We start from the raw sequence: 16,763 nt of genomic DNA, 5'->3' as shown, positions 1-16,763 counted from the left end.
AACTCCCTGAAAAACAGGAGAAAAGCTCAGCCAGTCTTGCTTTTCTTCTTGTTTCTAAAGCTTGTACCAATAAATTTATATTTTCCAATAATGTACACATATTTTATGCTTATTCTACATGGTTTTTATTTCATTTCCTGTCTATGAAAATTCTAGAGGCACTTTTGTCAACTGAAAAGTTTTAAATACAAATGCCTATGAAGAAAAGGAGATATGTGTCAATGAGACCAGAAATAACCAAAATATACCTAGCAGTCAAGGTCCTTAATAAGACAGTGGTAATTACATCCTAAACATGTGCCTCTCCACTATTGTAGACAAGCAAGGCAAACAGATCTCAAGCAGATTATAAATCATATCCTTACCTGGTATAGAAAAACCTGCTTCCCAGTCACACATAATCTTTGGAATTATGGTATCTTTGAACAATACTGCATCGTATAAACAAGGTCCAACAGATTCAATACAAATGCTGAGGTTCACATTGACCTTATACTTTCTCTGGGACTGTAAATCTTCTATATTGTAACTGAGAAAAAAGATAAATATGTCTTATTATAAAAACACTCTATAACTTTGTAACATACACAACAATGTATAAGAAACAATGTCAATATAACTTGGCTGCATCTTTATAAAAAGTAAAATCACAAAAATACTGAACTCAGAGGAAAATCAATTCTGAAAGTCCATAATCACATGGCAAAATCAAATAACAAAACGCATCAAAAATGAATGGACAAGAACTGTCATATTCCTGACTTGGTACAGGCATTTTCAAATGTAGAAAATGGTGGATTGAACCTGGTTTTATAGCTAGCTAAACCTCTCACTTGTATGACAGTCGCATCAAATTCCATTATATTGTAACCGATGCGTGAACAAAACAAACAGACACAATAGGTAAAAATGTCAAAAATAGGGGTACAGCAGTCAACATTGTGTTATCATCTTAATCACTATAAAAACAACAAATGTAACGAAGCACAAAAAGGCATACATCAAATTAACATCCTCATTTTGATTATATTATACGATTTTATATGTCTATGTAAAATGCACCCATCAAGGAAGGAGGGTTTTGAGTACTGGTGAAAATTGCGCGTTTGAAATTCGCACAGGTAGACATGAAATAATTTTGTCATTCAAAGTATGACGGGATGCATAAATACAGTCACGCAAAATAGATATAACAAAAACTGGCTTAACAGTTAAAGTAATAATAATAAACCTTTGAAACAACTTTTTTTACAAATGGACCTAACTATAAAACCAATCAATAAACCATAAATTTCCAAGTCATTTGAGTTTGATTCAAAGGTCCTAATGTTTGCTTGAATACAAGATGCATGTTTGGTAATATAACAGCACACTAAATATAAATGATGAACTGTGTTGTATTTATTAGACTTACCTTAACAAAAGCATTTCACGTAACAAAAAAACATGTTTGAACATAACACTTTAGGCTTTACAAAGCAAAAATTTTATTCGTTATTGTCATCAATTTATCAGGATAATATTTCCTTCTTTAATTATAAAAAAATTTTAAAGTGAAATTTTCTGACATAATTCTCAAACTCACCCTACTCTTACAAATCCCTTTAGATTAAAGTTCTTTGTAGTACCTGTCAAGTGAAAATAAAATGCAACAAGTAATACATGTGATATATGTACAAGGAATGTTAAAGATGTTTATGTATTCGCTTGTTGCAATTGCCAAAATAGTAATGCACAGCACAAAGTCTGGTGGGACATTTCAAGTGACAATTTTCCAGTGCAGCTTTACTGTAAATTAAGCATGTATGACGACGAAATCCTTTCAAATGTTACTCAGTCGAAAACCACTGACAATTTTTTCAAGCATAGATGAATCGGTTCAATTTCTGAAGCTGTGTCAAGCACATGTCATCCAGTGTGCAGCAGAATATAGTCGATCTCTTAGACAGTGTTATTAGATGTGACAATACATGATGTGTCACTGCATCAGTATTTTAAATATTGCTTTATCTTTTGTGTATTTACTTTATATCTTGCTCTTATACTAATATTTTGTGTGTAATTATGTTGTGTGATGTTTACTTATATTCATGTATTGTATGTTCATTGAATCTCATTTATGAGGAATTAAAGATATGAATGAATGAATGAATGAATGAATGAATGAATGTACTTTTTATTTTGTAAACCACACACTTAAACAAATAAAAAATTCTCATTAAGAAATATCTTTAAATTTAATTGCACCATTGTCATACTAATATGCAATACATGAGGAATTGTAAGAAACTGGAATAGTATGAAATACTGGAAAATTGATAAAAAATATATGATGTCCCAATATTGGTGGTTTCATTGATATTTCAGTATAAATTAACAAACCTCTCCTTATCATGGAGATTAAGATTATGCTTACCAAATTCATAGTTAATAAGACTGACAGGATCTATTTTTAGCTTCTCTATTCCAACAGTAAACATATTGTCACATGTGTTTATGTCAATATAGGCATGGAATGATCTGTGAAGAAAGTCTACCTCTATACAGCAATCAATGCCAGTACAATGGTCTGGTATTCTACAGGTCGCTGGTATAGACAGTGGTTTTAATGGTACACCAAGCGGACAGTCTACAATATACAACAATATGTGTTAGCAGCAAACATGCAAATCAACACCACAAGTAATGAGTACAGTGGTAAAGTATAATGGTAAATCTATAGGACATTCAACAATACAATAACTTACTAAACCATTACAGTACCATGGGGTTATAGAAGATTATATATAGCATGGTGTTGTCAGTTTGTTTTTGATTTATGAGTTTGATTTTCTTTTTGGTAGCTTCTGTCTCTCTTTTACACTATATAGTGCTATATCATAGAATATTGAGTGCTAACTTTTTGATATATTCTGTGGGAAATATTTCTATCTAGAAAAAAAACAACAGTTTTTAATCTAATTCATGGATTCAACATGCTTGTAAGGAAAGCAGAAACTATCCCTTTTTCATGCATTCAATTTGAGGGAAGGATAAATCATCATCAAAAGTTAAGATCAATAACATACCTTTCTTCCAGCCTTTCACAGATGGACTATATATAGAACTAGACCTCTCACATGGATTCTCTTCCAGTAAATGTCCTATACCCATTTCCTCTAACAATTTCTGCCCCATTAGTTTTGTTATGTCCTCTTTTGATGGGAGAGATACTGTCTGAAGGAATGACTGCAGAGAAAAATCTGAAAGATGACAGAAAAATGATAAATCCTCATTTCATACAGGTTTTTTTGGTCCAAGACTGCATAATTCAAGTTTTATATACCGCGGATTCAATTTTATTCCATGGATACCTATTTTTGTAGTTTTTTCTTAAGTACAAGTAAACAAAATGTTCAAATGTTTAATGAATCACAAGTGCTCTCTAGGCAGGGTTTCCGCTGGCGGTCGCCATTTTCGCAATTTGGGAAAAAATAATAATTGTGGCAATTAAAATTCGTCATTGGTGAAAGAATTTGGCAAAAGAAATATATAACGATTTATTTTCAGTCATCCTGTTTATTTACTTTTTTTGGGTTTCTCTGACTTTATCTGATCAGACAATACTCCGAATTCACCTTGAACTCGTTTAGATTTTGACAGAAAATCAATAATCAGCTGATTGAATAGGTATCGACATCAAAGGACTAATTAATAAAGGTGTTGATTGTATTGTATCATATGACAAAATGATATGGATAAATGGCGTCTGTCACATGTCACAAAAGGGAATTACTAACCACTTTGCGATGCACGTGTTTGAAAAGAAAACTGTTGTTATGACGAAAAATGTTGAAAAGCAAGAAAGGTCTCTGATTTAAAACTTTACCATTTAACTTTGATATAGATAATTGATTAGAGTGGGTACTTTCAAGTCGTTTCATTGACACACGTGTTTCAAGTATTATCATAGTTTTACTTATTTACGATGGTCTAGACTAGAAAAGAAAACTGTTGTTATGAAGAAATCTATTCAAAAGGTTGGCATGAGAGTAACCCTTCAATGTAATGACTACACCTTACACGAGTGATCAATTTCAAGTGATAAAATGTTTTGTTTTGTTGTAAAAACCGGCTTCATATTTAGGAGGAGGGGGCTGAAAAAAAGACAAATTTTAAAAGAAAAATATATTTGTGTTACTTGGCGAAAAAAATAATGAAGTGGCGAAAAATATATTGTTTTGCGAAAGAGGTGGCAAAAAAAATAATTGACCCAGGGGAAACCCTGTCTATAGGCTTTGTTAGCCTTCTTACCACATAGGTTAATTAAAAAATTCTTTAAACTATAATTTTCTATCCTGCCTTCATTTATACTAATAACAATCATTCACCTACAAGTATGGATTTATTCACCAGTTGAAAGGATTGAAGTCACTTTATGGAGCAGGATCATCTGACCCTTCTCAACTACCTGCCATCACCCCAGACTTTTAGTCTTTCTTATGAAGAGTTTTGTAGACTGTTTCTTTTGTTTCTTATCATTATTTGCATCTCTATCTTAAACTAATGAGTTTTATTTCTCCCTTTGGTGTCTGCATTTATTTTTCAAATTTTTTTTATTGGTGACCAATTTATAATATAAATGGGCAAGCCTTTTAGATATTCAAAAGAAACAACTATTTCAATATATATACTAACTAGATGTGTAAAGATGAGATTAAAACCTTTGCTGGCAGACAGCCAACTATGAACTTAAGAATTCTGTGAAAATTAAGTTATCTGGATTGAGTTTACAGGCCAAAATAGAAGCTACAACCACAATAATTGTTACCTGGTATATAGAATCCAGTATTCCAATCACATGGTATTTTTAGAATCATTGTGTCGTGTAATAGTTGAGAATGGTATAGAATGGTATCATCGTCCAGTTTGACTGTCAAGTTCAGGTTTACTCTGACTTCATCTTCAGTACTATCTATTGTGTAGCTGATAAAGAGGAAACAAGATACTCAAAAACTCTAGCATTTTTTTAATACAACCCACTGCATATGGACATATTGCACCAAATTTTCTTTGTTAATAAGATATTCAAAGTTATTGCAAAATTTACAAACAACATCAAATTTAGCTGAGTGAATTTGAGAGCAGATTTCAAGCTACGCATACATTCTATTTAAGTAAGCAGATAAAATTCATCCCATAGTATATAGCTAGAGGCAGATGATGACTTCAATAATTTTTTTAATTTTTTTTTTAACTTTTAATTTTTTTTATTTTCAACAATTACAACATATACATGAAATTCATATAATATAATACATATAAGATATACATAATGTCATTATTATAATATATGACTTTGATATTGTTATTATCATCAATAAGTTGAAATCAAAGGCAGATTTTATGAATATATTTAGATTGAAAATCAAAAATGATATTGCCATTATTGGACCAAAATATCAGGCCAAAATAAATGTGAAATAGGTAATACCCTTAAATTTAAATGAATTGGTGTCTTTTAACTGAAAATAAAAATGACGAATGAAAATGAATAACTGATGGAGTGAAAAAGCATTGTTCGCTGAGGTATATTTATACATATCATTAACAATAAAAAAAAATCTGGTACTTATAATAGAAATAAAGAAAAAATATCTAGTTTTGCTTCCTGTTATAACTTACTCTAGTGTAACAAAACTCAGAAGTTTCAGCTGTCCATCAAAATCTGAAAAGACAATAAACATGTGAATGCTTGAAATCTAAACAGTTCACCAAAATGATTTCTGAGACCAATTTCCTTTAATATCAATGGATATATAATATTTGTTGTAATCTTTCAAAATTTATTGAAGAACAAGAATGTGTCCCAAGTACAGGGATGCCCCATCCGCACTATCATTTTTTATGTTCAGTGGACCGTGAAAATGGGATAAAATCTCTTACTTGGCATTAAAATTACAAAGATCATATCATAGGAAAAATGTTTACTAAATTTCAAGTTGATCAGACTTCAATTTCATCCCAAACTACCTCAACCAAAAACTTTAACCAAAACTTAAACCTGAAACGGGACAAACGGACGAACTGACGGACAAACAGAGGAACGAACGAACAGACAGACGTTCACATAGACCAGAAAACATAATGCACATAAATGGGGCATAAAATGTAAAAGAAAATTGATTATGTTGGTCAGTAGATGATAAACATGAGGTCCACTTTCATAATGATCATAGGCCAGTGTGACCTGTAATTGTCACCAGTTAATCTCTTAACAATATAGTTAACTACCCTTCTACTTCCAACTAACAGTAACAAAGACACAACAAAGATTTATATAATAATAGTTACCCAGTTTGCTGTCAAAGACTAATGCTTTCTTTAGTTTCTCTACAGTATAAGAAATCTTTCTGGAGCAAATATCTAAATCCATGGATAAATGAACATTCCTTCTAAGAAATTTGACATATACACAGCATTGAACAGACGAACAGTTTGGATACATAACACAGTTAAAGTCAGGTGGTAGGTCTGGTAGTGTCATATTAGGATTGCCACACTCTGAAATAAAAAAAATATTACCTCCATGATGAAGTCCATATGCTTTTAATTTCTAGCGATCCATATCAAATAGTTTGCCTAGCACTGAGTTTTAACAAAATTTAATTGTGTGAAAAGTTTGTTTTTTTTTCACCTATTAAAAAAGTAAAATGAGATTTCACTTATTTGCATAAGACTTTATCTCATGGTACCTTTAGATTGAACTGCAGCTTCAGTACAAGCCATCATACCAACTTTTTTTTATGGACAAGGGAATTAAAGAAAATGTTATTATTACCACCAAAATGAAATGTTGTAAGCAAAATGACACAGTTGTGCATTAAGATCTATAAAATAGATCTTTATTTTGAGTATAATAATGAGAACATACGATTGTTCCATCCACTACTGTCCGTATTATAGGTTTGTCTGTCACATTGAGGATCCTGTAGGTAGTCTGTGATTCCCATCTTTTCCATCACCTGTGATAGGAGCACCTCTGGTAAGTTGTCAGCTATTGTCACTCCACTGTCTTGTAATAACTTAGATGGGGAAAACTCTGAAATATATTAACATTAAAATACATTTTTTTCTATTACACTAAAAAGTTATTACTACCACACATTAATATAGGAATAACTGTCACATAGACTCATATACCAATCTTTTGATGACAAAAACATTAAGCAGGCTTCAATTGCCTCAAATTGTATGCCCTTGCAGTAGATCTTGATTGTTTAATCATATATTGTCTTTTTTCCTTTGCAAATACCATCAAATCCATGTAATCATTTTAATAATGATGTTAGCTATTTTTCAGTGAGCTATCACTATAGATATATTTTTGTGATTTTACTTTTTATATTCCTATAGATCTTTAAGGTATTTACTATCTATTCATGTGTTTTCTTTAGATGTAAGACAATTAACCCCAATGGACAAACTATTTACCTGAAAAGTCCATATTCCAGTTACAACCCAACTTGGGTAGGTATGAGTTCCTCAGAATTTCCAATGACATGATACATGGTCCTGAAGGTTCTAAACAAACTTTTATACTCATGTTCACTACATATTTCTTCTCTAAGTCACTGATTGAGTACCTACAAATACCAGGAGAAAAACAAATATGATACAATTATCTCCCCTTGAAATGCTCATATTTACTACACATCTCTTCTCAAAGTCACTAATGAAACACCAGGAGAGAAAAAAATCTAATACAATTATCTCCCCTTGAAACATCAAAGTGTTAATTACACAAGAGCGCAAACGTCCTTTGTAACATATATTGTAACATATATTGTAACAATTGTGGCAAAATTGTCTGAATGTGACATTATATTCTAATGAAATAATTTAAGCATGAAAAACAATGTAAACAAAATAAACTGGGAAATATTTGATATCAAGATACATGTATAACCAATGCAATCTACAGTTAAATTATGTGGGAAATCAGAAAACCTCAAATTTGTCTAGAAATCTACCAATTAAATCTATAACTCATTATAATCCAAAAGACAAAATGTTTTCATAAAAATGTTTCAAGTTTATTGTATAATATACAGTGTAATGCAATAAGTATTCTTAACCTGCATTACAAACTATGCGTTGAAAGACTCAGAATCACCATTGGGTATTTTTTTAGGGCTCATAATTTTACTGAAAAGGGAAACAAAGACTTATTCTTATATTTTAAAGCTACTTACTTTAATGTAAGGAGTTTACTAAGCTGAACTGTCTGTTCTGTATCTAGAAATACAAATGAATGTTAATATGTCTAAAAGCAGGTTTTAATCAAAAACCTTAATATGATACAACTTTTCCCATTCTTTGAAAAACGACTAAGTTTAGCAATTAAGAGAATTAAATAAAAGTAACTTACATGTAATTGTAAGTAAAGCATCACCTTAAAAACATTAATAATACATACCAAACTCAAAATCGAAGTATGCCTTATGTACAGCTAAATTTTCTATACCAATATCCATCCTGTGGTTACAACCATCCAGTAAAACATATACATGGAATGTCTGTCTGATCTGTGATATCTCTACACAACAATCTATACCTGTACAGTAGTCTGTGAGGTAACAATTCATATTATCACCCAGGTCAGGCAGAGGTATGTTGCCTGGGCAAGCTGAAAGTAAAACATAAACATGGAATTTCTGTCTGATCTGTGGTATCTCTACACAACAATTTTTACCTATACAGTAGTTTGTGAGGTAACAATTCATATTATCACCCAAGTCAGGCAGGGGTATGTTGCCTGGGCAAGCTGAAAGTAAAACATAAACATGGAATGTCTGTCTGATCTGTGATATCTCTACACAACAATTTATACCTGTACAATAGTCTGTGAGGTAACAATTCATATTACCACCCAGGTCAGGCAGAGGTATGTTGCCTGGGCAAGCTGAAAGTAAAACATAAACATGGAATGTCTGTCTGATCTGTGGTATCTCTACACAACAATCTATACCTGTACAGTAGTTTGTGAGGTAACAATTCATATTACCACCCAGGTCAGGCAGAGGTATGTTGCCTGGGCAAGCTGAAAGTAAAACATAAACATGGAATGTCTGTCTGATCTGTGGTATCTCTACACAACAATCTATACCTGTACAATAGTCTGTGAGGTAACAATTCATATTATCACCCAGGTCAGGCAGAGGTATGTTGCCTGGGCAAGCTGAAAGTAAAACATAAACATGGAATGTCTGTCTGATCTGTGGTATCTCTACACAACAATTTATACCTGTACAGTAGTTTGTGAGGTAACAATTCATATTATCACCCAGGTCAGGCAGGAGTATGTTGCCTGGGCAAGCTGAAAGTAAAACATAAACACGGAATGTCTGTCTGATCTGTGATATCTCTACACAACAATTTATACCTGTACAATAGTCTTTGAGGTAACAATTCATATTATCACCCAGGTCAGGCAGAGGTATGTTGCCTGGGCAAGCTGAAAGTAAAACATAAACATGGAATGTCTGTCTGATCTGTGGTATCTCTACACAACAATATATACCTGTACAGTAGTTTGTGAGGTAACAATTCATATTACCACCCAGGTCAGGCAGAGGTATGTTGCCTGGGCAAGCTGAAAGTAAAACATAAACATGGAATGTCTGTCTGATCTGTGATATCTCTACACAACAATCTATACCTGTACAGTAGTTTGTGAGGTAACAATTCATATTATCACCCAGGTCAGGTAAAGATATGTTGCCTGGCCAAGCTGAAAGTAAAACATAAACATGGAATGTTTGTTGGATCTGTGGTATCTCTACACAACAATCTATACCTGTACAGTAGTCTGTGAGGTAACAATTCATATTATCACCCAGGTCAGGCAGATGTATGTTGCCTGGGCAAGCTGAAAGTAAAAAATATACATGGAATGTCTGTCTGATCTGTGATATCTCTACACAATAATCTATACCTGTACAGTAGTTTGTGAGGTAACAATTCATATTATCACTTAGGTCAGGCAAAGGTGTGTTGCCTGGGCAAGCTGAAAGTAAAACATATACATGAAATGTCTGTCGGATCTGTGGTATATCTACACAAACAATCTATACCTGTACAGTAGTTTGTGAGGTAACAATTCATATTATCACCAAGGTCAGGTAAAGGTATGTTGCCTGGGCAAGCTGAAAGTAAAACATATACATGGAATGTCTGTCTGATCTGTGGTATCTCTACACAACAATCTATACCTGTACAGTAGTCTGTGAGGTAACAATTCATATTATCACCCAGGTCAGGTAGATGTATGTTGCCTGGGCAAGCTGAAACTAATTTTAAATGATACAGTACAAAAAGTGTAAAAATGTCAGACAATTTTATTATAAAGGCAAAATTCTAAAGTGCATTGGATTAATTCATTTTCCTGGGTACACATTTTTGTAGTTTGAGAACAAGTCATATTTTATGGATCTCTCATTTCAAGGTTTTACCAAAGTCTATAACAGCCTGTTGAAGAATAGATCTTCATCATAAATTAAAATATGTGGTTCATCTTTACCCAAAAAATCCACCAAAAATTGCATTCAACAAATAATAATACCATAGAAAGACTTGTATAGTCTGTGGTTTTATTCTCCAAAATCGGAACTTCCAGAGGGGGTGCGGACTATAGAGTACAATAAGCAAGAAATAAGAGAACAAGTTTAATTTAGCGAGCGAGGTGGTTTGTTTATGTTCCGCCATCTTTGTTATTGATATTGTAGAGGGCGCTCTCAGCATTTTTCAAACTACATGTAATAATTTTAACTCATTCATATTAATAAGTTATTTCTATTCAATATCAAATTAATACTGATAAATATAAAAACTAAACCTTTCATTACAAATTTCTCGTTTCTTTTCAATGCATTGGTTGAAATAAACTGGTATCTGCTTGATTGAAACGATCCAAACATAGTAAAAAAGACAACCGTAAACCAGCTTAGAATTTGTAAACTACAAAACGTAATCGGTTATTGTTCATTCCGTTTTGGTGTTTCATACTGACTAATATGGTTTGTATTAGCTTAAGACCCTTCAAACATTAATGCAATAGGTATATCAAATATAAAAAAGAAGATGTGGTATGATTGCCAATGAGACAACTATCCACAATAGACCAAAATGACACAGACATTAACAACTATAGGTCACCGTACGGCCTTCAAAAATGAGCAAAGCCCATACTACATAGTCAGCTATAATAGGCCCCGATAAGACAATGTAAAACAATTCAAACGAGAAAAACTCAAAGACTGTTTTACAAAAGGATGGAAAGACTTTTTTATAAAAGGATGGAACTGTTTTACTTTCAAAGTCGTATTATAGTGATGTCTGTCATGTACAGATTTCGACTCTCACCGGTTAATTTCTTCTTTTACACATGCTTTTAAGGTGGCACGATAGTATTTCCCGGCCCATAAGGGATAATGGTAGCCTTTTTAGAATTTTCACCACTTTCTAACACTGCAAAAAATTCTACATTCACAGTTAACTGAAGTACTTTCATTTTACTATTCAGAAATGAATTTGAATGTGTATCATGACCGTTTACTTATTTTGCTATTTTTAAAAACCTAAGGCCACTAGTGCTTTTAGGTCTTTTATCATGCAGTGAATACAAAATTTCAAAAAATTCCCAAAAATTCATTTTCACCTGTATGTAATATTACTTCATATTTTTCTACACCTGATTCATCCCTCAGTTTGGGAAAGTATGTTCAGTTGATACTGTATTTTTAGTCCAATCACACTGTTCAGATACATTGACTTAGGTAGGGTACACAAAAGAGCAACCTAAATTCTGAAATGTAAATACTAACGTGCCACCTTAAAACTTCCTTTTTAAACTGTAGAGAGTCTTATAACAACAACACTTTAGGGACTGCTGCAGAAATTTATTGATCGACATGTTTTGGTGCCTAGGGCACCGTCATCAGGATAAAAACAATACATAAAATCATGCTGAAGTACAAAATAAGGTTGTTAAAATTTAAACGTCACAATGTTACAATGGTAAGTAACGTTATTAATAGCAACTGAAAGTGAAAGTGAAAGTTTATTGTAAGTATGGAAGTAAACTATAAAAAGAAATTCAAATAAAATGTTTTTGTTGTGAAAATGTTTGTTAAAATTATTCTGCCAACATGTGTTTGTCCTCTTGCATCGTGGAAAGAATAATACAATAAGTTGTCAGGCTGTGTATAGACTGTATATAGGTTGTGTGGTCTGAATGTTTATAGACTGTATATAGGTTGTGTGGTCTGAAAGTTAACAGAACATTCAGACCACACAACCTATATACAGTCTATACATAGCCTGACAACTTATTGTATTATTCTTTCCACGATGCAAGATCCTAGAGGACAAACACATGTTGGCAGAATAATTTTAACAAACATTTTCACAACAAAAACATTTTGTTTGAATTTCTTTTTATAGTTTATTTGCATACTTACAATAAACTTTCACTTTCACTTTCAGTTGCTATTAATAACGTTACCTACCATTGTAACATTGTGACGTTTAAATTTTAACAACCTGATTTTGTACTTCAGCATGATTTTATGTATTGTTTTTATCCAGAAGACGGCACGGAAACATGTCGATCAATAAATTTCTGCAGCAGTCCCTAAAGTGTTGTTGTTATAAGACTCTCTACATTTTATGTTTTTTATCATAACGACCCTGCATACCCTCGGGTATCCACTTTATGGACTCTACCGTACTACAGACTCACCAGGCATTGGTTCACTTTCGTATGTAATTGATTCCTTTTTAAACATACACAAGTTTCTAAATTGTTTTTTAAGTGATTGAAACTTATTTTAACAATCATAAAGCGTTCTAGAATCATTTACAAGCAGTTTCAGCTTCTGTTTGATGATGGAAAATAGGTTTTTCCCAAGAAAATACCTCAAACGATTGCACAGGATTTGAAATTACTGGAGTTTCATTAGACTTTTTCTGACAGTTACAAAAAGTTTTTTTCCCTTAAATTTTGTGGGGAGAAGGGGGTGTGGACTATGTACCAGTGTGAACTATACAAGCCTTTCTACGGTAAATCAACAGTATCAACAATTTTGCTTTGACAGCATGAAATGGTTCAATTTCTTCTCATTTCAGGTTATCTGGTTGTTCAATATATTTTGTTCTCAAGTTAACTAGTGATACAGTTTATTTGTAAGAGTACAAACCATTTTTCCATCCACTGTGACTAGGGGTATACAATGATGAAGATCTATTACATGATGGAGTCTGTAAGTATTCTGATATACCAAGTTTTTCCAGTAATAAATCTTTGGCAAATGATGGAAGTTGCTCTGATATGTCCAACTTCAAGTTTTCTGCCAACTCTTTCAGGGAAATATCTGAAAGGCAAGTACAATATATATTTACAAGTGTAGGAATGTTAGAAATAAGATAATGTGAAATTAATGGATTGACCTTAAAAAGGCAATATCCACAGTTATAGTACAAATGTCATGTATTTCAATTTTTTATTTCTTTTCACAATAAATTTTTTTGTCAATATTTGTTTTTTCATTGGTACAACAAAAACTTCTCTGAAACCCCACTCATATTTATAAGACTTAATAAATAAATGTGCAGACATACACAGTTCTGATAAATAATAATATGTTTTTACCATAATAGCATTGAAGGACTATGTGTATAAAAGAAACAAAATAGTAGTTCATACCTCCAAATGTCAAAGTAGAGCTAAGATCACACACAGGTTTTGGTAACCTAGCATTCCTTAAGATATTAGATGTAAACACACAGGGACCTTTAGCTTCAAAACAAACACTTAAGTCCATGTTAATAAGGAACTGCTTTTCCATGGACAAGTCTTGAATCACAAATCTGTAAAAGAAAGGACCATCTTAAAATATCCTAATTGTACATTATATTTTCTTATCAAAAATTAGTGTCAAATAATTTATACATTTTTTAATGTTAAATAGAAAATTTTGTAAGTTTTCTATTTCTTTTCTGAAGGCCTGTATTTGCATTCTTGGGTGCTATCCCTTACCTTAGATCTGACTACTTCCAATGTATCATACTTCATACTTGCTGATATAGAAATAAACTATTAAAGACTATTCAAGAAATAAATGTATGGGGTGGTCGTAAGACACATTTTAACCCCATCATGCATAAAATTTGAAATAACAAGTGAAACTGCGAGCTACTGCTCACTGATGATACCCCCGCCGCAAGTGGATAATATTAATAGTGTAAAAATATGCAAGTGTTCGGTAAACAGGAAGTTGTCGAGTGATGAATCTGAAAACGCATCACACGGTATAGCTGACTTATTAAAATCCTGAAACCAAATTTCAGAAATCCTTGTATTGTAGTTCCTGAGAAAAATGTGACGAAAATTTTTAACTTGGTTATCATGTGTAAAATCATACAAGTGTTCGGTAAACAGGAAGTTGTCGAGTGATGAATCTGAAAACGCATCACACGGTATAGCTGACTTATATAAATCCTGAAACCAAATTTCAGAAATCCTTGTATTGTAGTTCCTGAGAAAAATGTGACGAAAATTTTTAACTTGGTTATCATGTGTAAAATCATACAAGTGTTCGATAAACAGGAAGTTGTCGAGTGATGAATCTGAAAACGCATCACACGGTATAGCTGACTTATATAAATCCTGAAACCAAATTTCAGAAATCCTTGTATTGTAGTTCCTGAGAAAAATGTGACGAAAATTTTCAACTTGGTTATCATGTGTAAAATCATACAAGTGTTCGGTAAACAGGAAGTTGTCGAGTGATGAATCTGAAAATGCATCACACGGTATAGCTGACTTATATAAATCCTGAAACCAAATTTCAGAAATCCTTGTATTGTAGTTCCTGAGAAAAATGTGACGAAAATTTTCAACTTGGCTATCATGTGTAAAATCAGACAAGTGTTCGGTAAACAGGAAGTTGTCAAGTGATGAATCTGAAAACGCATCACACGGTATGGCTGACATATATAAATGTTGATACCAAATTACAGAAAGGGTGGATGTGTAGTTCCTGAGAAAAATGTGACGAAAGTTTCATGGGACGGACTGCCTGACTGACGGACGGACTGATGGACGGACGGACGGACTGACAGACAGAGGTAAAACAGTATACCCCCCTTTTTTAAAGCGGGGGTATAATTATTTTATACAATTGTTTTTGAAAGGCTAACTGTCTAAAACAACTAAAACCCATTAAATTGGAATATGAGTTGCATTCTGACACCCTGTCTTCTTTCAATTGTTTCTTGAAAAGCCCCATGATCAATGGAGAAAAAACAAGTCAAATTACATGGAGAAGGAAAGAGCTATTTTATTAAAACAACACCAATCTATATAAAATGATTATATTTTTCTCTTTATATATATAACAACTTACTCTATTCTGATAACATTCTTCAATGTAAACATTTCTTTCTGACCAAACTTGTAATTGATGAGAGATTTGTTGAAGGTCAGTTTTTCTATTCCCCCAGACAGGTGATAATTACAGGTATCCAGATTGAGGAACAGATTGAGTGACCTGCTGATTTCCTTCACGTCTATACAACAGTCCATACCTGTACAGGTATCATATACATGGCAGCTCACTGAGCTAGGTAAAGATGGCAATGAAAAAGGTAATCCATTTTTACATCCTGAATAAAAAAAACACACTCACAAATATATCATCACATCACTTTTAACTATTGTAGACACTTGAAGTCTGCAGAACCCTGTTTCTTTGTGTATTATGTCAATAGATATAGGAAGATGTGGTGTGAGTGCCAATGAGACAACTCTCCATCCAAATAACAATTTAAAAAAGTAAACCATTATAGTTCAATGTACAGCCTTCAACACGGAGCCTTGGCTCATACCGAACAACAAGCTATAAAGGGCCCCAAAATTACTAGTGTAAAACCATTCAAACGGGAAAACCAACGGTCTAATTACTTCAAATAGCATTAACAACTGGCTTGTTCAGAGCTTGTTTACTAAAAGGAACATATCTATCCAAGTGTAAAGACCTGATTGAGTTTTTATTTTTTTTTATTTCTTTTATGTTACATCATTCAGCAAGTAGGATGACCTCATACAATAAGTTCAGATGTCCAACTAATTCACATATTAAAGCCAATTCAGAAAATGAAAAGTTAATAAACAGGCTCATTCTCAAATAGTTTCTTAAACTTCTTGTTTCAAAACTGAATTACAGCAACCGTCAAGATGAAGAACAGTATTAAATTACTGTCTTTGTGCCATATACATGATTTCCTATCATTTTATTGGTTTTTTTTCATGTAAATCAAACCTATAACAAGGTAAAGGGAAACTGATAAAAGTTACATAACAAAATTCACATAGAAGTAAAATATGGATACTTGAACTACGTTAAGATTACCATTATTCCAACCAGTAGATAGGACTGGACTATACGGTGCTGTTCTTCTGTCACATGGTACATCCTTTAGATCCAGTGAGATCCCTAACATATCCAGTAACTTGTACAAAACTAGTCCTTTAGCTAAACCTACAGCATTATTATCTACTAGGAACTGCTTCAAAGAAAAGTCTGAAAGACAATTATACATTAACTTATTATCTATCTCAGTTATTTACCAGAAAATCAGAAATAATCTTTTCACTTGTTTCCCTGCATGATCTAAATTTTCTTTTATTTGTTTCCTGCTTTACAACTTTTAAATAACCTCCT

At 32.6% G+C, this 16,763-nt stretch overlaps 1 protein-coding gene across 1 annotated transcript in view; it reads right to left on the bottom strand.

Annotated features, from left to right (window-relative positions):
* LOC143062603 (uncharacterized) overlaps window positions 1–16,763 on the bottom strand; it is a 142,496-nt gene that overhangs the window by 26,858 nt on the left and 98,875 nt on the right. Inside the window, exons 58-73 of the mRNA XM_076234267.1 lie at window positions 16,452–16,622; window positions 15,447–15,705; window positions 13,745–13,908; window positions 13,239–13,412; window positions 9,701–9,772; window positions 8,459–8,596; window positions 8,235–8,277; window positions 7,474–7,625; window positions 6,914–7,081; window positions 6,334–6,543; window positions 5,665–5,707; window positions 4,811–4,965; window positions 3,069–3,242; window positions 2,417–2,629; window positions 1,586–1,628; window positions 366–529 (exon numbers count right to left, since the gene is read on the bottom strand). Of these exons, the coding sequence (XP_076090382.1) occupies window positions 366–529; window positions 1,586–1,628; window positions 2,417–2,629; window positions 3,069–3,242; window positions 4,811–4,965; window positions 5,665–5,707; window positions 6,334–6,543; window positions 6,914–7,081; window positions 7,474–7,625; window positions 8,235–8,277; window positions 8,459–8,596; window positions 9,701–9,772; window positions 13,239–13,412; window positions 13,745–13,908; window positions 15,447–15,705; window positions 16,452–16,622 (2,343 nt within the window). The remainder of the gene's footprint in view (window positions 1–365; window positions 530–1,585; window positions 1,629–2,416; window positions 2,630–3,068; window positions 3,243–4,810; window positions 4,966–5,664; window positions 5,708–6,333; window positions 6,544–6,913; window positions 7,082–7,473; window positions 7,626–8,234; window positions 8,278–8,458; window positions 8,597–9,700; window positions 9,773–13,238; window positions 13,413–13,744; window positions 13,909–15,446; window positions 15,706–16,451; window positions 16,623–16,763) is intronic.

The sequence above is a fragment of the Mytilus galloprovincialis genome, chromosome 2 (assembly GCF_965363235.1).
Source record: "Mytilus galloprovincialis chromosome 2, xbMytGall1.hap1.1, whole genome shotgun sequence".
NCBI lineage: Eukaryota > Metazoa > Mollusca > Bivalvia > Mytilida > Mytilidae > Mytilus > Mytilus galloprovincialis.
This window is presented reverse-complemented; position numbering and strand designations above follow the sequence as displayed.